We start from the raw sequence: 22,833 nt of genomic DNA, 5'->3' as shown, positions 1-22,833 counted from the left end.
CGAGAAGACCGCACGGGGGCGAGCAGCCACGAACTTGGAAAACGCTTTTTTCCACGGAGTGTGACGACTTCCGTTGCCTTGACTTCCACCTGCATGTCTGCGGAAGAACGCATCCTACTTTATATGTGTGTGGGTGAACTCTCTAGGTCATAAAATACCCTCTGTGCTGTTCAGGGGTGCGTGCATCGCACCCCCGACCATAGGGCGGCAGCGCAGGCTTTCCAAGAGCGTTGATTTCACCTCGATTCCTGGGGGAGACACCGCTGCAGATGGACTGATCTTTCTGCAAGAAGGGGGGCAGCAGCTCTGGAGACGGTCACCACTCTTCCGCCTTCTTGTCGGGTACGACTTTGGCAGTTTGGAAGTTTCTTTCCTTTTTCCCCTGTGCCCTGCTTCCGTCTTTGCGGTTCCCCGCCCCTTCCCTTTCTTGTGGTGCGGGTGTGCACGCAACCTTCTCTGACACAAGTGTGGAGAATTCTTGCATTTTCTCGCTGGCGGGAGCATTGCGCCTTTTTCGCTTGGTTTTTTCTCCTTGACGTCTCAATCCCAAAAACCAGCGGAGCGCCGGCTCGCGGACGCTTCCAGTGAGGGGTAGGCTCACGCGCACATTTCCCTGTGCTGTCTCACCCCGTCTTGTTTCTGTCGCGAACTTCTTTCTGCGTGTCTACGGCAAACCTTTGCGAAAATGGCGTCTCCCGCACTCCAAACTTGCTGGCGAAATCTTGCGCGCCTCTCCGGCGCGCAGGTTCGGCCGAGCCACTTTGGAGCCTTTTCTCTCGGCAGCCGCATGTCTCCTTTTTCTTCTCTCCTCGGCGCCCGCGCCTCTCCCATCGCCACCGGCCGCGCCGGTCTCCGTTTTCTTTCTTCTGCGGCGCCGAATCCCGGAAAGAAACCAGCAAGCGCTGCCCCGCCAGCCGGAACGAACCACGGCCGCATCACCCAAGTCATCGGGGCCGTCGTGGACGTTCACTTCGACGAACAACTCCCGCCAATTCTCAACAGCTTGGAAGTCCAGGGCCACACCAACAGACTCGTCCTCGAGGTCGCGCAACACCTGGGTACGCGCGCGAAGAAACTCGCGTTCTGTCTCTGGACTGTGCCGTTTCTGATCTCTCCCGGCACTCTAATGCAGACAAAGAAAGGCCACTTTGCGTAATCGATGGGGAAGGGGGAGTCTGAACGGACTGCCTCGCGCGAAAACGCCTCTTCTGCAGACATGCAGGTCGATGTGTGACACAGATAGCCGGGTCAACTCCAGGTGTATGTACACCCCGTGTACCGCTGGAAGCAGGAGTGACTGCCCGATATTAATCGAAGAGAATCCACAAAAGCGTATGACTGCTGCGGCGTGTTCGCAGTTACTGCGCTCTTCACATGTGGTGTTGAATCTGTTCCTTCTCCGTGTTCAACTGTACTTGCTGAGTTCGCAGAACAGAGAAGAGTGTAACGGCTGAATACACAGTGGGGAGGAACCGCACAGCACCCCTCGCAGAACGCGGGACCGTGGCGGTGTGTGTGTTTCTCGCCTACATGCTCGCTGTTCGTTTTCTTTCGGAAACTGGAGTGTCCGAAAAGGCGTTTAAGCGGGCTAACGTAGGCCTGAACGGTGTCTCTTAATCTGATGTTCGATGCTGCACAATGGATAGGGGAGAAATGCACAAGTGCGTGGGTGCCGCGCAGAGCACCTGGTCGGCTCGATCTGGAACTCGGGTGAGGCTTCGAAACGCCACCAGGGCTGTTCCGTCTGTGTATACAGTGGCGATTGGATTCTGTACACCACATCGTCTCGTTTTCCCTGAGTGGGCGGCTGTTTCGCAGGCGAAAACACGGTCAGGACGATTGCGATGGACGCGACGGAGGGTCTCGTACGCGGACAGAAAGTCGTCGACACAGGTGCTCCCATTCAGGTGAGGCCGCGCGGAAGTCGTTTCCAGTTCCTCAGCTGAGGAAGAAGCGAAGAGGAACGCACAGCAGAGTCTTCTTTTGGTGTCTCAGCAGCTCTGACGAGCAACTCCCTTGTGCCTTTTCCCGATGCCCCGACAGGGCGTAGACCTGCCTGCCAGCTTCCCCGGAAGCTCCAACGCGTCCAGAAGGGAAGGCACCGTTGGCCTCGAGAGGTGTACGCACTCACCGCGGATTATTCGAGTATCTATGTGTGGCGAGTGTTGAGACATGTGGTGTCGTTTCTGCACTGTGGGCCGAAACAGACGCAGCAGCGATTCCATTTTTCTCCTCTGCTCTGTTCGTCCGCCCTCCTCTGGGCTTTGCAGGTGCCCGTCGGCGTTGAGACTCTGGGACGCATCATGAACGTCATTGGAGAGCCTGTGGATGAGTGTGGACCGGTTCCTGCGAAGAAGACCTACTCGATTCACCGCGCAGCTCCACTCTTTGCCGACCAGTCGACGGAACCCGGTGCGTCTTCCTATGTTGCATATTTGTCGAGAAGGGAAGAGTTTCGCGTGTCGCACGGGAGACGCAGTGTCTGCAGGTCGGCGGGAGTTCTTTTCTGCCGGGGAGGTGAACGCGCCGCATCGCATGCTTTCAGCGTTGCTCCGTGGCGCAGGCACAGATCGCGAGGTTGTGGGGAAAAGGGGGGGGAGGGGGGGCTCGTTTTTCTCACTTCTCGCGGCGGCGCGTTCTGTCTGCAGCGTGAGGTGTCGTGGGTTGCAGGGTAAGCCTTTCGCTGTTTGCTTCGTTGTTTCAGGCCTTCTGCAGACCGGCATCAAGGTCGTGGATCTCCTGGCGCCGTACGCGAAGGGAGGGAAAATCGGTCTCTTTGGCGGTGCAGGAGTCGGCAAGACTGTGTTGATTATGGAGTTGATCAACAACGTCGCGAACAAGCACGGAGGTTTCTCTGTGTTTGCGGGTGTCGGCGAGAGGACGCGCGAGGGGAACGACTTGTACCACGAAATGATGACGACTGGAGTGATTAAGCGGAAGAAGTTGGAAGATGGCAAGTTCGACTTCACCGGCTCCAAGGCTGCGCTGGTGTACGGACAGATGAACGAGCCTCCCGGTGCGCGTGCGCGCGTCGCCCTGACTGCTCTGTCTGTCGCCGAGTACTTCCGTGACGAGCAAGGCCAAGACGTGTTGCTTTTCATCGACAACATCTACCGCTTCACTCAAGCTGGCTCTGAGGTGTCTGCGTTGCTCGGACGCATTCCCAGCGCCGTCGGATACCAGCCGACGCTGGCGACCGATCTCGGGCAGCTCCAGGAGCGAATCACCACGACGAAGAAGGGATCGATTACCTCCGTCCAGGCCGTCTACGTACCTGCAGATGACTTGACGGATCCTGCGCCCGCGACAACTTTTGCTCATCTCGACGCCACCACTGTGCTGTCTCGGCAGATCGCCGAGCTGGGGATTTATCCCGCCGTCGACCCGCTCGACTCGACGAGTCGCATGCTGGCTCCGGAGATCGTCGGTCAGGAGCACTACGACACGGCCCGCGCGACTCAGAAGCTGCTCCAGGACTACAAGTCCCTGCAGGATATCATCGCCATTCTGGGAATGGACGAGCTGAGTGAGGAAGACAAGCTGGTCGTCTCGCGCGCGCGCAAGATCCAGAGATTCCTCTCCCAGCCGTTCACAGTCGCGGAAGTCTTCACGGGCAAACCCGGACGCTTCGTCGAGCTGCCCGAAACCATCAAGAGCGCGCAGACGATCCTCCGAGGCGAGTGCGACGACTTGCCCGAAATGGCTTTCTACATGTGCGGCGGCCTCGAGGAAGTGCGTTCGAAGGCCGTGAAGATGGCGCAGGAAGCGGCGAGCGGAAAGTAGTGCGAGTCACGGTGGAAAAAAGAAGCTTCCGGACCAACCTGTAGCGAATTGAGAAGCTGCACCTGTGGACATTAAACGCCGGCAGGATCACCGCCAATTCCCGGAGCACGGAACGATTTTCGACGGACCGCAACGCGCCGCTTCACTGGCTGAGGTGTATGCACACCCCGCAGAGAACGGCAAACGAGTTCGCTTCGTAGCCGGCGCGGCGCAGTCTGCGAAGTTGTCTAGTACTGTTTGTTGGAAGCCACACTAACGTGTTTCTCTAGGTTTTGTGCCTGGTCATGGCGTGTCCGTGTTTGTGACGGGGGAAACTCTCCATGCGCTGCGGAGGCGTCGAAAAAACAAATCTATTTGTGAGCTTGCACACAGGAGCGTTGCCGCAGGATCCTCTAGGACAGTCACTCCGCGCACCTTGTGCAAAGGAACTTCGGCGCTGGACGGGACTTCCGCACAGACAACGGACCGTAACCAGAGGGCGTTCATTCGCCAGTTGTGGTTTCAAATCGAAACTTGTGGCTCTCCACAATTTTCCGACAGTTTTTGCGGAGACACAGGTCTCGCTGCACACGCTAGCACAATACGGAGCAGGCGTGTCGGGGTGAAAACGCGCAGACTAAATATCACACATTCCAAGATGCTTTCGTCGTCAATGTTGAACGACGCCAGTGGAAGTGCGAAGGACAGGAATCATATGCAACAGTTTCGGGAAGGAAGCCACAGCCGAGCACATCCCGTTTGAGTGAGCACGCCAGATCAGCAACGCTACACACTATCAAAACTGGAAAACGCACCCGCGTACAGGCAAACACTTTCCGTCAGTGACCATTTTGCATCTAAAGCATGGAGCGGCAGGTATACACCCCACCGAAACGAGTTACCGTGCACCTCTTCTGTTATATCGAACTTTTGTAGCTGGTCTGACTTGCACCCTGATGTACATGGGTTTCGCTTGCACAGTGCTAAGAGGGGGCGGACGCAGATTTCCAAATGCAGCTTCTGGAAACCGTTTCTCCAAGGCAGCCCGCGACCGCCCGAGTGAACTTTAGTTCTGACGTTACAGTGAGGCCACACAATCCGCGCTCTTCCGCAAAACCTTATTCGGAAACTGAATCGAGTTCCAGTTCTCGTAGGGTTCTCATACTCGGTCCCCCGCCTCATATCCCTCCCCGCCTAGAATGCTCCATTGCTGGCGAAAGCCTTTCAGATAACTACCTTACTCTTTAGCAGACGCCAGTCTTCTCATAGAAACGCAACTGTACATATACGGACATGTTTTCATGTGGAGGTAAGCCGGTGAGCGTGACAGTGAACACCGGCTCTCCACACAGTGCCCGCGTGGACGAGCACACCGGTAAGATCGCGGGACGCATCCCGTGTTTTTCTTGCCGGCAAACCGACTGACTCTCTTGAACATCGTTGTGAAGGAAATAGAATGTTTTATTTGGTAAGGATGGATTCAAGAAGTGGTACGCATTTCCCTGCAAAGACAGACATGCAGACGTTCTGGTGACTGCCGAGAGCGCGCGGCGACAGCACAGCGTGACACCGACGGGGTTTTCTCTGAACTGAACTGCCTTTTGCGTCTTTCCTTGGTCCTTGTCGTTTTCCATTCTTATGCGATCGTTACAACACTGTTGTCGTCTAAAGATGAACTGGGGGACCCGGCGGCCAAGAAGGGTGCCTTGACTCGCAGTTCCCCCGGGGGGGTTGCCGTCAGTTTCTTCGCACGAAGGGGGAAATCCTGTCCATTCAAGGCGTTCCATTTCACCGTTTCTTGCCTCTCGCACTGTTCTCGCGCGCGCTCCTCAAGTCTCGCAAAACTTCCGCTCAACTTGCGTCGAACGTGACACGCCAAGCAAGGAACGACCTTTCGAGCTCGAGGGGGGCACAAGGGTCGCGACAGCTCGCGGCTTTCTTGTCTTGTCAAGAAAAGCAGAACAGGAGAAAGGCGCGCGTTCCCAGCTGCTGCGCTCAAGCCAGTCTGTCTTTTCCTATTCTACGACTTTCTGCAGAACTGAACTCTCTTTGGAGAGTCGATGATTTGACAAGAGAGGTGTTTCTTGAGAACTGTGTACGGTAGGGAAATCCTGCTGTGTCTCGGCGAAAACGACTCGCTCTGTCTGCGTTCGTGTGAGAAGACACGGACCGTTTAAGAAAAGGCGCCTTCTCGCCGCAGAACGATTCTTCGAATTCCAAGATTTCCTGTCTGCTCAAGTCACCGCGTCTCTCGCGTTTGACTCTTCGTCGTTACCTGCGGATCGCCGCCACACACCGTTCTCCACTTCGAGAGGCATCGACTTTGTTTCTTTGCTCATGTCGTGTCTTGAGCTTCCGGACCTTCCCCGGACCGTCTTTCTGCTTCGCGATCTATTTCCTTCTGCAGATCTACGCTCTTTCTGGAGGATTTTGCTGCTCCTGCCCCCCTCGCGCCGACCGCTGTCGTTACGCAGCGTTCTTCCATCTGTGCCGGCGCGTGCTTCAGACCAGGCGGGCCTTTACGGCATTCATTCTCATCTGCATGCAATCTAAAGTATAGCCATACATACTTAAAGTCGATATGCCGTGATCATTGCTCCGCGCCGTCCTCTTCGTCTTTTCGCGGCCGTCTCGCTTGAGACCGCCGAAGCCGCGGACAGTGGATTTCCTGACGCACGAGCCGCTTCCCCTCTTCCTCCCAAGAACAGTTTTATGCCTCCATTCTGGGACAGAAAACTCAAAAAGTGGAAAAACACAAACTCCATCAAAAATGCCCACATACGTCTCTCTCTTTCTGTACTTGTGTATATCTGTCTATATCTACTTATCTACCAGTTGCTATCTGTACATTCCTACTTGCAGGTATTTTCTGCACAAATGTTCCCTCTGCCTCTGCCTGTTCATGTCTGTACCCTCACGTAACTGGAACTCTCTCTGTTCAGGAGTCTAGACTCCTCTTTGGAGGTTCAAGATGGCATTTGCGTCGAACGACTTGTTTGTGAAGTCTCTTCGGAGTTCCGCTGCGGCGGTTCTCTCTTCTGGGCCTGCTCGCGCTCCGTCTCGTCCTTGTCGACCACTGCCGCGCCAGAGACATGCACAGTCTTCACAGCCTCTCCAGCGAGGCTCCTCCCGGTCGTCTCCTGCCTCTGTCGCGAGTGTCTGCGCGGACACCGCACAGACCCTGTCGCGTTTGAACTCCACGTCTGCTTCTGCCTCAAACACGGTCGATCGAAATCCGCGAAAACCGGATGAGGTTTCTCCTGGCGGCACACTGTCTCCTGCATCCATCTCTCTGTCTCGCCCCGGCTCGCGTTCTTCTCCCCGCAAGTCCGCTGCGGATTCGAGCTGGCGGCCGCAGAGAGACCCTGCACACTCCGCTGGATCGCCTTCGTTTGGCTTTAAAGGCGGCCCGGTCGATCAAGGAGCGTCGCATTTCCAGTCGAAAAGCGGTCTCGGATCCGTGGAAGAAGAGGACTGCCAAGGGAGAGCAGCAAACGTCCGTCCGAGGGAGGAGCTGACGCGCGTCGACTCATGCGAGGATGACGCGTGCGGGTCACCTTTCTCTCCTCGCGTTTCTCTCTGCTCTCCTTCAGGAAGGCTCTCTTCGTGTCTGCGAAACGAGGCCAAGTCGAACCGCCAGCTTCCTCGCAGAATCAAAGAAGAACGTTCCGTTTCTCCTTTCGCGCGTCGTCTTCTCCGCCCTCTCAGACCTCAGTCCAGCGAGTCTTGCATCTCTTCTGTCGCTTCTTCTTCTCCTTCTTCTGCTTCTTCTTCTTGGCAAAGTCTTCCCTCCGTGTCTGCGAGCACACATAGGTCTCAGGCGTCCGCGTTGCCTCCTCCTGTCTCAGTCGGTCGGTCTCGGTCTCCTCCCCGCTGTCTCAGTGAGGAAGAAACTGGCTTTCCAGAAGCTTCGCGAGAAACGTCTCTCTCTTCGCTTCGTCCCCGTCCGGTTTCCTCTTCTCTCGGAGGAGAACAAGCCGCAGAGGCGATGACAGAAAAAACGACGCGCCTGGTCGAAGGGGATGGCACCTCTGCACAAAAGGCCCAGAAGGAACACCCCCGCGGTTCTTCCTCTTCTTCCTCTTCTTTCTCGTCTCGGCCTTCTTCTCGACTTGACTCTTCTCTCGCATGCGTCTCAGGAGAGATGGCTAGGAGGAGACAGGAGACACGTTCATGCCGGGAGGGAGAACGAGAAGAAGCGAGAGAACGGGCGGAGGCGGGGAGGAAGAGTAAATCCGGACAAGAAGTCTCCACAGGAAAGGGAGGAGAAGGAGACACCCAGAAGGCGGGAGTTTCTCGCGCGAAACGCTGCGTGTGCTGCAGTGGAGACGCATCCGGCAAGGTCCCTGCCGCGGAGGAAGGAGACGTCTTTGCATGCCAGGCGGCTCTTGCGAGGAAGCAGGCGAAGGAGAGGAAAGCCGAGAGAACAGTAGAACAACTTGTCAACGCTTTATACGACAAGTGAGTTCGGTTTTGCGGCTCTGAAAAAGTGATAGACAGAGCGGAACGAGTGCAGAGTTCACGGGTGACCTGGCAAGAAAAGTCACAGGCGGAAACGTGGATCCTCGAAGCATGGCGGAAGAGGAATAAACTCTCAGCTGCACGCGCGGCGTCTGGCGAGGCTCCAGTGACAGACGCATCCACGGTAGAAGAGAGTGCTCGTTCATCTGCAGAGGGGGACAGGTGAAAGGAAGAGAAGGTAGAAAGAAGAACACAGAGAGGGAAGTGCGAACGACTAGGACAGAAGAAAAAAGAAATAGGCGAAGGAGAGAAAAAAAACAAGAGAATGAAGGAACAATGAAGAAGGAGCGACATCTGCGTTTTTTGGAAAACTCTGGAACGTTCGCTGACCTTTGTTTGCATCTGCATCTTCGTTTCTCAGCAGTCTCGCATTTGCTCGGAAACACACATCTGTCATGTTGTTCAAACCTCTGCCCCCATATGCATCTGCACTCTTCCACCTATCTATCAATGCATCTATCTGTCCATTTATTTATGTATATCTATTTATCTACATATATATATATCTATGCATATGTCTGAAGTCCTTCCGCAGGTGTATATAGCAATTGAGACTCTGGTTTCTGACTTTTTTCTGGTTCGGTTGTGCAGACACCGCGAAGGTCTCGCGCGTAGGCAAGTGTTGAAGTCGATTCTTGAGGAGGAGCAGGTGAGCGTTTTCTCTTCAGTTTTTGTGTTTTTATGCTGAATTTCTCTTGTATCTCTAGCTCCTGACCCTGTGATGTCTACTTAGTCTTTCACACTCTGCGTTTCTGCTTTTTCCACAGAAAAATTTCACTTTTCTTTCATACATTTTCTCGACGTTTCTACGGCTTTGATCCTCGCTCCAGAAGGAAATCTCTCTTCACCTACTCCTTTTAATCTCTCTTTTTTTCTTCCTCAGTTGTGTCTCCTGTCTTTTGTCTATTCATCTCTTGTCCAACGAAGACCTTCTCTCTCATCTGTTCTCTCGTGCTTTGTTTCTGTCGCCCTCCCAGTGTGCCTTTCTCCGGCTTTTCTCTCCGTTGCCCGCCTTCCCTCTCCGCAGCATCCGTTTTCTTTTTTTTCGCGGCGTTTCCTAGTTTCTGCGACAGGCTGTCTGTCTCTATTCTTGAAACGGTTTTAAAAAATTTCTCATCTTTGCAGATGAAAGCTTGCTCCTTCCATCCTCGAATCAACTCCCGGTACGCGCATCTGCTTGTTCACTTTCTTGCCTGCTTTGCCTTTACACTTTTTTGCCTACACATTGATATGCATGCGTATATATATATATATATATAGATATATAGATATGCATGCATGTATAGATCAAGGAAACGTACAGAAAAGACAGCAAGGCTCTATACCGCTGACCTACACCCCTTCACGTGCATCCATATCTACATGTACATATATATATACGTACTTGTATACGTATATTTACATCTTATATGTATGTTTTTTCCAACCTATATGCATCAATGCACATATATTCCTGTATGTGTGTGTAGAGATATTTGTTTGAACTCGGATGGAGAGGTAAAGAGACGCAGACGTCGTCGTGTCTCCACCAACGCAGCCGGGCATGCGCATGCATGCAGCGTTGCCAGTTTGTGCTTGTAGTGATGCAAGCGCGTAATGCGACGACTTCCATGTGCATTTGCGTCGGACTGCAATGCCTGCGCAGACGCTTGAGATTTTTTCGCGTTTGTTCTCAACGGCCTTCGACTTGCACAATCTGCTTCCTCGAGAGAGATACGCAGAGACACCCTTAGCCACCTACACCCTTCTACATGTGAACTCACGTATCATAAGTGCGTCTCCTCTTTCGTAAAAAGTCACAAAGACACCTCATTTAGTATGCATATACACATATTTATTGATATTTACATGTCTATTCGCAGAAACTATAAATGTACCTAAATACGTGTATCGACCTCTCTCTCTCTCTCTATATATATATATATATATTTCCTTGTGAGTTCGGTGCGTCAAGGAAGGAGCTGTAAAACGAACCAGTAACTGGAGAGGACAGAGAAATTTGTTTTCCTTTTTTAGAACTCCGAGAGGATCCCGAGCGTCGGTGCCCGCCCACGAGAGACTGCATGCAGAGGCCAGAAAGAAGCATGAAGCAGTTTCTCGAACGAAAGACCTCCTCGGTATCATTGAGACAAGCAGCTTTTCCTACAGACCTACGGTACGCTTCCAAGACTCCCGCAGTTGGTTTTACACTCCAAACTTCCCCGAAACTCTCTGTCGAAACTTCTCTGCTAAATGCCTCGCATTTTCCCTCGACCCTTCCCCAGGCAGACGGCATTTCAACAAGTTGACATGCAGATGTGCATTCTACGTATATTTGCGTGTCTACACCTGAGGAGGCTTCTCCATCTATTTAGTTACACACATATATATATATATATATGTATGAATATATGTATTATATGTATACACGTGTCTATATATATCTATATTTATGCATTTGTATCTGTGTTTCGCTGCGCATCTTTCTAGATCTCGTTTATCTATCTGTGTTCTGAGTATGTGAGTGTATGTATAGGTCTGTGCACCCCTCTACAGACGTACAAGCATATTTACTGGCGCCTGCATGTTTATGTTTGTTCTGTCTGTATGTGCTCATATCTCTGTATTTATCTGCACAGGTAATACACAGACATGAGAAACTATGTATATATATATATATATATGTATAAATAAGTAGTGGTGCGGGGTGGACCTATAGTTTTTGCGAACGGGAGGACTCTGAAGAGGTTTCTTGAGAATCAAATTTCGCCTTTGTGTCTGCACAGTTTTTTGGAAAAAGTGAATTTTCATGCGATGCCTGGGCGGTGTCCCCGCACCAGCAGACTAAGCTGTCTCCTCTTTCCCTGTTTCTCGACTTTGGGGTGTCCAGACACTCCACGGAGTGTCTCAGCTCCTCTGCATCGTCTCGTTTCTTTTTTCTCTCTTTCTTAACTCCGCATGTCTTTGATTTCTCTTCTCTTCAGTGCAGTGTGTGTCTTCCTGCTCGCCTTCAGCAGCATGCTTTTTCTTTTTTCGCTTCCCCTTTCTGTCGTTTGGACAGATCACCCCGCACCCTTCTCTGTCGGCAGGTCATGTGCCACTGCACAAAAGGGTATGTTTCTTTCAGTTGCATGAGCGTGCACAGCAAACAAGGTCGCTCCAGAAAAGGCTCGAGAACAGCGATGGACAAAGGCTTCTCTGTGGCTCGAACGGAGAGGAAAGGCAAAGAAAGGAACAGTGGAGGCGGCGTCTTTCCACCCAGATGCCCCGGAACTTCTCGGGAGGAACATCACAAAACGACGCACTTTTAGAGCCTCCCTGGACCGCGTCTTTATAGAGTTATTCGAGACACATGCCTCTATACATATACATATGAATATCTCCGTCTTCCTAAATATATTTATATATATACATATATATATGTATATAGCTGGAAAGGCATGTGTGTTAACGTCCATATATCTTTGTCTGTCTGTGCATACGTATAGATGTATATGTAGAAACAAGTGTATCGCGGCGCGTTCGGAGAATCGCAGAGGAGGCATGTCTCCTTCGTTTTCTGTCGTTTCTGCATCCCGAAGTTGTCTGCCTTTGTTCTGTCGCTGCCTGCGCGGGGCGTTGCCTCAGATTGAAGAGGAAGTGACGAAGAAACAAGTTTCGCTGGAGAGAATGGAGGAAAAGCAACGCCGGGCGGAACTCTCAAGCTGCACATTTGCCCCTCGGATTCTCTCGCGAAGTCGTCTCCTCGCTTCTCGCGAAAAGAACGCACACACCTCGTCTTCCTCTTCTTCCTCGTCTTCCTCTTCTTCCTCGAGTTCCTCTTCTTCCTCGTCTTCCTCTTGTTCTTCTTCAGCTCATAATGGAGCTTCTCCTCTGGAGAGAGGAAAGAGGAAGGACAGACGAGCTGCGAACGGGATGCCGCTGTCGCTGTTGGACTTTGCTGGAGAAGGCGTCTCCTCTGGGGACCGCAGTCCAGTTTTTCTTTCTTCCTTTGCGAGAAAGTCCCAGAAGAGTCTGGCGGAGACGCACAGCGCCTCAGCCCAACTCGACAGAAAGGCCGAGGAAGAGGCCAAGAAGGAGAACAAGGAGAATACGGAGGAGGCGGGAGAGGATAGGGAAGAAGAAAAAGAGAGGAAGCGTTTTGAGGAGTGCCTTCGAGATATGATTCTCGACAGAAAAAGAGAGAAAAATGCTCGAGGGGAGCTTAGGGCGACGGGGAGAAGCAGAAAGGAAAGCGCCTCTGTGCATCTGTTGATGAATTTTCTGGACGTAAAGGAACAGAGGAACCGCAGAGAAAAACTCTCCGTTCGGGCATCTCTTCCCTTCAGCCTGAGGCAAAGAAACCTCTCGCTGGCGGGGAACAGAGCAGAAGGCAATGTGCAGCGCGAAAAAGAAAAAAGAGTGTCAAAAAACGGACAAGGAGAAACCAGGAAAGAAGGTGAGGGGAAGTTACCTGAAGGAAACAGGAAACGCGATTTCTCTCTGCCAAAAGCTTATTTCAGGCACTCTCGGATACAGTAAAAATCAATTCATATAAATATATATATATATATATCAGGGCAAGCGCATAAATTTATATATATATATATATATATATATATATATATATATTCATATGTAGGCAAATATAGATGAATGTGAATAGACGTAGAGGCGTCTTTGTGTATAATGGTCAAAGATAAAGAAATATCAATATATAGAGGTAATAAGAATACATATATGCATTTTTATATTGGTGTTTTTCGAATGTCGACCGGTGCAATCGTGAAGATTTCGTGTGTTCTTTGCCTGTCGGGAGACTGAGCGTTTTTCTGAGAGGTTCTTCCGACCTTCGGCATCCCTCTTGTGCTTGTATTAAACTCATAACAAGAACGGGAGGGAAGAGAAAAGAAGAAAGACGGAGATCTGCTGAACAACTCAGATCGCTACAGAGTGACAAAGATGAAGAGGAAGAGAGAAAGAGAAATCGCGAAAAAGCAACGCAGAGAGATAGATGATGAATCGTCAACAAAGAAGAGAAGAGAAGGAAAGAACTTCAAGGGTGTTTTCGCCCGCGAAGAGCGTCGCATCCGCAAGAGATGCGAGGAAAGTTCTGCTTTATCGTAAAAAAAGAGCAGGAAATCTTCGAATATAAATTTTGGTCGTTTTTTTTCAGGCTCAGTTCTCTCAGCTCTCTCGGACGGAGCAGGGAAGAAGTCTTTTTCTTCTCTGCCTCTTCCTCCCTTTGAAGAAAGGTAAAGTGAAGAAAACAAAGTCAAGACTTCTGGAAATAAACTTTTTCTCTGTGCCTCGCGCGACTTCTGCTTTTCTGCGTGGATGCAAGGGATTTTATCTCTCTCGCGCGCTTTACGTCTTATTCCCTGGGGACCGGCGCTTCCAAGCTTCGTCCTTCTTGCACTGTTTCTCTCTGCGTCTCGCTTCTTCGCTGTCGTCCTTCCAGTTCCCTTTCTCTCTGCGTACTTCTTCGCTGTCGCTTCTCTGCTCTCTCTGGAGTCTTCTCTTCCACCAACCGCTGTCTCTCTTCCCTTCTCTGAGTCTCACTTCTCTTTGGTTCTCCGTTTCCTTTCTTATCCACTACTCTGCGTTCTGTCTCTTTTCGGCTATTCCTCGTCACTATATCTCTTCTGTTTTGTCTCCCTTTTTCTACACTGTCTTCATCGCTTTCCTTTAGTCCCTGCCTCTTTCTCTCTTTTCTTCTCTGCCTCTCTTCCACTTCGTCTGTCTTCGCTTGACCTCTCTCACTTCCTTCTTCCTTCGATTTGCCGCTTTTCTCTGCACCTTCGTTCTCTGCTTGTCGAATCTTCTTGGGAGGCAACAACGTCAAGCGTCTGTTGAGAGGTGGGCGCCCGAACGCGCGTTCTTCTCCACGAGATCCCTTTCTCTACTCACACGCGTTTTTTCCTGTTTTTCTTTCTCTTTTCAGGTTGGCCGTCTACTCCTTCGTGAAAAACAAACGCCGAGAGCTTCTCCGCCGAAAGCTGGTGAGCCTGCTAGAAACGCTTCTCTTCTCGAGATTTCCCCCGAAACTCTCAATCGGTGGAGCTCGTGCGGCCCAAGTGCTGTCGAGTCTCCACATTTTCTTACTTTTCTCTCGATATATACCAGCGTCAATTTATTTTTTCCGCCCACTCATCCGTCTTCGTCTTCTTCGTCTGATTACTCTTTCCTCGCACCGCTTCCTCCACTTCTGAGCGTTTAACAGAAGAGAAAAACGAACTACTTGAGGTTTTCGCGTCGACAGACGCACCCGGACATGCCTGTGTGATGCATGTAATGGAGAGGCTCGCAGACGTATCCGTGTCTATGCGAATTTGTGCATAGAGAGCTGAAGCTATACATATATATAGAGAGAGAGATATAGATATATAGATCTAGAAATATATACGTATTTGAATGCATGCGGTAGTGTGCAGAAGAGTGACGTATTCGTAGATAGATAGGGAGGCCTGCGACGTATGTATACAGGTCCAGATTTGTTGCCGAAAGAATGTAGATATTTAGAACCTTGTTGTGCATTCGAGGTATTTGGCGACATGGAGTTTCGAAGACGAAGAAAAAAAGGGAGACTGCTGAAAATGGATCTTTGTTCACTGGGATAGCGTCTTTCTTTTCTCTAGGGTCTCGAAGCGTCGCAGTTTTTTCGCCCACCGTCCCCTGTCTCGGTGTACAGACACCCCCGCCTCGCTTCCGTTTCTCTCGCCTGAGCCTCCGTCTCGGTGGCCAAGAATGAATCTATGCAGTTGACCCAGCCAAGTTTAGGATTCAAAAGTCGAAAAAACAATCCGTCACAGATGTGTGAGACCACAGAGGAGGCAAAAAGCGGTTTTCCTGCCGAGAAGACGAGCTCGGCGGAGCGAGAAGGAAGCGAGAAGCACAAGGGGGAAGAGAGAAGAGAAAAGCGAAAATGAGGAGGTCAATTTCATAAAATGTCTCCTTCTGTTTCTACAGGACCAAGGCGTCGTTACCTTCCGCCCAACGCTCTGTCCAACGACAGAAAAACTGCTTCTTATCCATCCTGATGTACGAAACAATTGTCTTCTCTTCCTCCCTCCCTTCTTCGTGACGCGAAATCGCCTCCTTCAGTCTCGTCTTGCTGAAACTGATCCATTCATGCAAACACATACAATACACACTCACATATACTCACATACGTGAATATCTCTATCTATATATCCATATATATCCATATATATATATCCACTCTGGGATGCATATATGCACATACCCATGTGTATACGTTCATTATATATATATATATACGTATATTACATGTGCATGTGTATATATATGTATATTTATACCTGCATGGAGTTTTCAGTTAAGACGGATTTACTAGCTTAGTGGGGCATCTGTGTATTTGGAATTCTGATCTCGTATGGTCGTAGATGGATAAAGGGATGACAATAAAACGAACGCGTTCTCTGTCTTGGATATATACGCTCGAGCATGCGCCTCTCCTCCTCCCATCTCGTTCTTTTCATTTTGAAGCCTCTGAGCTCACGCGTGTGTTCACATGTCTGTGTATGAATATGAGGATGCCCTTTTAGGATAGTTTTTTTTTTCACTGTGCATGCTGCGTTCTTCAGCGCCTCTTCGAAACTCCTGATGAGCGTCTGCACCGCTTGGCCGTCGAGGTAGGGGGAAATCTCGGAAGAAAATGAGGAAAATTCTAAAAACATCTGCGTGCTTGTCCTGTACAGATTTGTTTTGTCCGTTTCTTGTTCTTGTGGCTTCGGGGACCGAAAAAAAGACAGACAGGCAACTTCTTTTCACTTTCTTCTCCAGAGACACTCCCATGAGAAGGGTGCACGGAGAGAGAGCGCAGTCCGCCTGAGGTTTTTGCGCATGAGTTAATCTCGGTCGATTTGTTTCCATCTCGACGCTTTTCGCTTCTTGAAACACAAGCGCTGTATCCTCTTCACATGCTATGGGGGGGCTGTTTGAGCCTGGAATCCACCTGGAGAGTGACATAGAAGGCGTTCGGTTTTCTTTCTTTCTCTTTCTTCGATCTCGTGATGCTCCTACGACCGTTGTCGGCTTCTTCGCGTCTCGGTTCAGGATGTCGAGAGAAGAAGAAAAAAGCAGGAGGCACTTGCAGAACAGAAACTCTTCCCCTTCGCGCCTGAGATAGACGAGGTAAACATTTTTTCTCCGGTTCTCGCTGGTGGCTGCTCCGGGGCTCCGCAGTCTGTCTCTACTTTCTTTTTCTTGGCATGCAGTTCCTTTGACAGATAATGCGACCTCCACAGCGGCAACTCGTGGAGGAACCGATACCTCACTTAACACCCATGCACATATGCAAATTCAACCGTACTACAGTGCACCCAAACATGCTTGTAACAAATGGACACCTATATATATATATATATATATATATATAGATATGTCTTTTTCTAAGTAGGTCTGCATCGAGCTTTATCGCTGTATGTCTATCTGTTGCATGGCCCTGTTTTTTGTGTAGGTGTCTGCATGCGTCTTGCGTTTTCTATGTGCTTTTCCATACAGCCATTTGTGCGCATATATGCATAAAAAGAAAGGTATTCCTTGAGTAAGGAGGGAGAGGAGAAGGACGTACACACAGAAAAGCTGTCCATTTCGTGAGTGGGCTTTACCATTTTGTGGCGGAATATTTCTTTGCTGAGAGCGAGCGTCTCCTATGCATGCGTCTGCGAAGCTTCGAAAACAAGTCGTTCATGAAGACGAGTTCGAGAATAAAGTACAAAAGAGAATTGCGTTCCGTGTTTCAGGTGTCTCGACGCATTGCGGAGAAGCAGCGCAGGTCTTTCCAAACTCTCATCGAGACGTCGTAAGCGCGCGCCGTAGACTGCATGCGCATTGGCGGCGGCCGCTCCGATTCCTTTTCTTTGGCTTTTTCGGAGGAACTCGTCGCTTGTTTCTGCATTCTCGTCTGAGGGGCTGCGGCAAGCAGTGGAGGAGGAAACTCGGAAAAAAACAAAACAGTGCCAAGAAAGAGAAGAAGAAAGGCCAGGGACCAGCAGAGAAGCAAACGAGAGAGGGAAGCAGGAGAAACTTATAGAGGTACCCGACTTTCCGACAGTGAACGGTTTAGAAAGAACTCTCTCTAGGGAATTCCTCAGCTCTGTTGGTCACCTCCCCAGAACTGGTGTCAGGAGAACACAGGCCTGTAAGAGCTGAAGAAGCGGACATCGAGTTCGAGGAAAAAAAGTAGCAAGTTTATCTCGACTGCGGAAAACGGTGTGAGGAAATTCGGTTGCTCGCTGCTTCCTCGCAGGCAGCCCCGGCGCACAACATTTCCTGCAGTCGACGCTGTCGATTCGACAGCAGCGGCATCTTCTTGGTCTTCGTTTCCTCGTGACTCTCCTCGGCAGACACCTGAAACGACTGCTTCCTCGTCGGTTTCTGCTTCTTTCTGTGACGCGAAAAGCTCGCCTTTTCTCCCGCGCTCTCTCTCCAGAAAGACTTTCGCAAACAGACAAAGGGTGAGAAGACGACGCAGCACACCGATTGAGTTCCGGGAAGTGGATGAACTCGCTCTTGACGCGAACCGCGTTCTACGTGAGATCTTTGCGCAGGTTTCAGGAGCGCCTCTTTCAAACGTTAAAAAATGCCTCTGCAAGCCTTCCTCTTTCCTTTCCCCTCTGTCTCTCGTGATTACCTCAGAGAGCGACCCAGTGGTTCGTCGAGTGTCTGTATAGCCCAGTCTGAAGGCTTGGTGCTTCTTGCGCGAGTCGTGTACTCTTTAAGATTCTCTCGATCATTCTCTCTCGTCAACATGTCTCTCTCCAAAGAAATCACCTGTTTCCAGCTGTCACGACAGAGGCGTTTTATCCAGATGTCTCCACTGGGTCTTAGACGCGAAACGCGCCGTTCTGCATGTTCGACGCATTGTCTCGGGATTGCTCGGAAGTCGGCTCGCTTTCCTCTTCCGGAGTGCGAAGTGCATGCACTGGAAAATCTCGAGGCCAGAGTTCTCGGCAAAAAAGCCTCTGCTGCTCTCAGTCTGCGTTGCAGACGCTTTCTGCGTCGATGGAGGACACTGCATCTCCGTCTTCGAGTCTCCTGTCTCCTCTGCGCATGCAAGTAGCGCGCTCTGCAGAGTTCTTTTCGAGTGACGCTCTCAGGGCATGAACAACAAGCACACGAGGTTGGATGTACGTTCTTCCATGTCGATGCTTCTGCTGAAAGTTGAAAAGATGACGAAGAAGTCCACGCTGACGAACTCTCCGAATTTCCGTCTGCTTTGCATGCAGTCCTGCTCTGCGAGCGTCCGAGGCGAACTCGAGGCCAAGAAGAAAGCGGAAAAGAAGCGAGATCCCTATCCACACTTGCAGTCTACGCTGCATGACATGGCCGTGAGGAGACAAGGAAGAGAACGAGAAAAAGAGAAGGAGACAAAGAGAAAGAGGAACAGAGAAAGAGAAGAAGACGAAAGGTTGAAAGCGCGAAGAAGAGGAAGCGAATCAGACGTATCTGGGTGGGCTGCGACAGATTTGTGCTCGCGGAAGGCCGCTGCATGCAGGGAGTTCCAAATGCACGAAGGAGGGAGAAACCGACACCTTCAGTTTTTCTTATCTGCGTTGAAAAAGCGTCCTCTTTTGTCTCCGTCGTTCTCAGACATACATGCGTTCCGTCGAGGAGGAGAGACGCAGAAAGGCATTGGCTCGACAACGCTACAAGCAACAACTGTAAGGCGAGAACAGTCCCCGAATGCTTGAATCTGTTGCATGCGTGTGTTTCTTGCTCGCGGAAACGAAGACTCGACTTGTTCGCCTCAGGTCTCGTTGGCTTTCTCGACAGGTCTTAAGACACCGCAAGCGTCAACCCATTTTTTATTCCACGTGCATGCAAGCTACTGTCTCAAAAACTCCCAAAGCACATCAAATACCTATGATCAATGCTGTAGCAGAAGTCCAATAAAATTTCCATATAAACGTATATATATATATATATATATGCGTATTATATGAACGTATATGTATATATATAGAGATATAGATATATATATATATATATATATCATTGTAGCAGTGCGTACATATTTGTTTATACTTGTGCGTATTTGGGTGGTGTGTAAGCGTATGACAGGGTAGAAGAAGGAGAAGACTTCCTTACTGCTTCAGCCTCGAAAACTGAAAAGTCTCTTCGGAGAAGGGAGAAAAGAGTAATGCATTTTATTTGTGAAAATGTGACGAAAAGAGATCTCTATACATATATATAAAGCGTAGATACACATATGTACGTATAAAAATATACTACGCACACATACCTCCCAGTTTCGTGAGTGTGTTTCGAGACTCTTGTTGTGGGGGGCTTGTCGTTTGTCTGTAGAGGTTTCGTTTTTGCCAATGGTTTTTCCTGCGAATTTCAGCTTCCACGTCGCAAATGGTTTCTTTTCTTTTTCTCCAGAGAAGCGAAGGAAATGGAGGAGTGCACTTTTCAGCCTCGACTCCAACACAATCTGGAACCTCCCGTCGGTGAGAAGACTTGTTTCTTTGAAATGATTTTTCAAAGCTGAGGAAGAGCGTAGTAGCGTAGCGCTCTTGTCAGTTCTAAACGTTTGTTTTCTTTGCTATTTTGGTTTATTTTCTTTCGTTTTTTTATTCTGCTTTCGTTTTCGTTGTTTCTTGTCATTTTCCTTCGACTTCTTTGGTATTTTTGTTTTTCTTAGGGGAGCTGTCCTTTCTCGAAGTTAAAGGATTCAACAGGTAGGAGTTTTCCACGTGTCTCCTCTTGTTTGATTGCTTTTCTCTCCCGTATCTCCCCATGTTTTCCTTCACTCCTTTTCTCGTTTTCCTTGATTTTTTTCTCTCGGGCTCGAGCTTGGTTTTTCTCTCTCACCTGCTGTTTTTGGCGCCGTTCATCTTTCGGTCCCCTCGTGAATGCCCTGGGTCTCGTCTCTGTCAACTTTCCGCTCTCACTTGTGATTTCTTCTCTCCGCGTCTCTCCCGCGTTTTTTCCTTCCTCGCTGCGGTCGCTCTCCCAGAGAGTGTTGCTCTCAAATCGCCGTCTCCCAACGTATGCAAAGGCATATATATATATATATATATGGATAATATACAAATATATACATGTAGATATATGTCTCTGTAAGTATAGATATGTGAGGATAGACGGATATGTGCATGCGTGTGTAGACCCTCCGCAAAAAGATGTTTATCCACGCACATATAAATAAATAAATATATATATATATATAAATGAATAAATATATATAAATATATATATTTCTGTGCACAGATGGGATCTGTGTGTTTTCAGGTTTATCGAGCTCCGTTTGCTTGCACAGAAAAAGGAAGAAGAGAAGAGACAGCGGGAGGTTGAGGTCTTCGGCGCGAGTAAGCGCCTACTGAGACGAAACGAGACGGCGGAAGGGAGAGAAGAGAACAGAAAAAGGAGGAAGAAGAGACAAAGCAGAGGGAAGGAGAGGAAGAACCTGAGGAAGCGAAGGAGAGAAAAGAGAGTCTAAGGAGAGGAGAGAAAAAGAATGGAGCAGTGGAGAATTGAGATGTCTCACTCTAAGCGAGACAGGGAAGAGGCGAGAGAGGAGCTGAGGAGAGAAAGCAGAGAAGCGAAAGTGTCTGAGAGGAAGAGTCGAGAAGTATCCAAATCAAGCTTTGAAAGGACGTCTGCGTTGCGTTTGAATTTCCTTTTCTTGGTTCCAATAGAAGATACCGGCGCTGTCGCGTTCTGCTTTTTTCAGGTCGCGTATCTCCGCGGAATGTCTCTTCCCGGACAAACCTTGTGGGCATCGCCGTACCGGACTGGGGTGCGCCGCCCGCGGCTTATCAGCGAAGTGGAAAAAGAAGGTCCTCTCGACCGGTGAGAAAACTGGATCAAATCAGACGAACGCGGTGGGCGGCGAGAGAGGGGAAGCGACATTTAGGAGAGACGGAATCCTTTACGTCAAGAACAGACAAGGAAGGGAAGCGTGACGGAGAAAAGGTCGACAGACACGCACAGAGAGAGAAGGAAAGAAAGAGGGAGAGAGGATGCGAGACAAGGAGAAAGGTTATGAGAGACAGAAAGACATGGAGAGGCCCTGGAGACCGAAAGTGAGAAAACAAGGAGAGCCTGGAGAAGGCGAGGAGATGTTCTTGTGCATCTCTGTCTTTTTCTTCTGCCTCCACACAAAGGATAGGGAGGACAGGGGCAACAGAAAACAGACTGTCGACAGGGAAGGAACGTGAGAGAGACGAGGTGGAGGAAACAAGCTGGGCATCAAAGAGAAGAGAGAACTGATTCTCGCTTCTGTTTCCAAAGACAGGTCCGTCGGAAGGACTTCGAAGCGAAGACGCTTCACGGCATCCCCGAGCGGTTGTGACGAGCTTAGAAGAAGACAGTGCCGTCAAGATCTGTCTTTGTATCCTCGGTATTCGAGAGAGCCGTTTTATATGCTCCCTTTTTTGTCTGCCCTCTCTGCTTCTCTTCCTCTCTCTTTTCTTCCCTCTGTTTTCTTGTTTCTCTCTCTCTCTCCTTCCTCTCCACGCTCTTTCCTTTCCTTCATGTCTTCGTTTCTCCTGTCTTTTTCTCTGTTTTCAGGGCGGCGACTCGAAGACCGGAGGCACTCCTGCCAGGCCTTTCCTTTCGCGCGAGGCATGCGAGGATGTGCATGCAGCCGAAGAGTCTCTGGACGCGAAAAAAAGATTTTCTGAAGATTTTGAACGCGAATTCGATTTCTTCCACCAACGTTCAGACACGCCTTCTTTCTCTTCTCTCTCATCTTCTCTCGGGTCTATTTCCAAAGTTCGCAAAGAAAACAAGTTGCTGCGAAAGCGCGAAAAACCACTACTCCAGTGAAAGCAGGTTCAACTGTGTACGCTGGACAGAAGAGAGCTCTGAAAACTCGCTTCAGAAGATCGATAACAGATTGCCTCTGTTTCTTCTTAGTCTCCTCTACACACTGCACTCCAGACACCCCGTCTCCAGGTGTCTCCAAATAACTCTTCGGAACGGTGTGCCCGAGGAGAGACATGATAACATTATACAAATATATAGACATATATATATGTATATATATACATATATAAACATATATATATATATATATATACATACATACGTGTGTATATATAAATGTGAATAATGTATATATGAGTATACGTATAACAGTGTGCGTGTGTCTGTTCTGTATGCAGACACGCGTGCTATTTTTCGATGTGGGCGTTTTACCCCGGCGTATTTGTGTCGATTTGTGTCAGTTCTTCTGCGGTTTATTTTCTCTTTGCGTCTCTTTCGCGTCTTGCCGCCTTCACAACTGAAAACCTTTCCACTCGCATCCGCGGGAGACGCGCTTCCTCTCAAAAATATGGAAAAGACAACGCGCAGGTCGACGTCTTCCGTCAAAGGCGACGAACAGAAAGTGAATATTCTTGGAGACACAACAGGCCCCACAAAAAAAATTCAAGGGGGAAGTCGACGTCGAGAAGAACGTCTGAGAAACGAAAACAGAGACGTCTTTCGGGTGCCTCCAGTTTGGACAGCCGGGAGACACTCGCTTGTTCATTCTGCATGCAGAACCCCACAACCTTCTGCCCCAGCACCTCTGAAACAGCGCCTGCTCGACGTCCGTTCACGCAGAAACATACACAT

General features: G+C 49.8%; 2 protein-coding genes across 2 annotated transcripts; both read left to right on the top strand.

Annotated features, from left to right (window-relative positions):
• Positions 1-339: 339 nt before the first annotated feature.
• On the top strand, positions 340-4,254 carry ATPB (ATP synthase beta subunit ATP-B). Its single transcript, XM_002365276.1, has 4 exons — positions 340-1,058; positions 1,819-1,907; positions 2,271-2,412; positions 2,705-4,254. The coding sequence occupies exons 1-4, from the start codon at positions 686-688 to the stop codon at positions 3,781-3,783; spliced, it is 1,683 nt and encodes a 560-aa protein (XP_002365317.1). The 5' UTR covers positions 340-685; the 3' UTR covers positions 3,784-4,254.
• A 2,479-nt stretch (positions 4,255-6,733) lies between these two features.
• TGME49_261955 (hypothetical protein) lies at positions 6,734-22,041 on the top strand (the record flags this gene model as incomplete). The annotated part of the gene is made up of 20 exons (XM_018781276.1): positions 6,734-8,223; positions 8,875-8,932; positions 9,409-9,446; positions 10,300-10,438; positions 11,324-11,374; positions 11,890-12,700; positions 13,418-13,496; positions 14,186-14,243; positions 15,211-15,282; positions 15,849-15,896; positions 16,321-16,398; positions 17,010-17,068; positions 17,516-17,723; positions 18,495-18,596; positions 18,859-18,929; positions 19,651-19,718; positions 19,913-19,949; positions 20,503-20,579; positions 20,945-21,063; positions 21,784-22,041. The coding sequence occupies 20 exons, from the start codon at positions 6,734-6,736 to the stop codon at positions 22,039-22,041; spliced, it is 3,921 nt and encodes a 1,306-aa protein (XP_018637111.1).
• Positions 22,042-22,833: the final 792 nt, after the last annotated feature.

This window comes from Toxoplasma gondii, chromosome VIIb (genome assembly GCF_000006565.2).
Source record: "Toxoplasma gondii ME49 chromosome VIIb, whole genome shotgun sequence".
Taxonomy (NCBI): domain Eukaryota; phylum Apicomplexa; class Conoidasida; order Eucoccidiorida; family Sarcocystidae; genus Toxoplasma; species Toxoplasma gondii.
The sequence above is the reverse complement of the archived record's forward strand: the minus strand, read 5'-3'. Positions and strand labels throughout refer to the sequence as shown.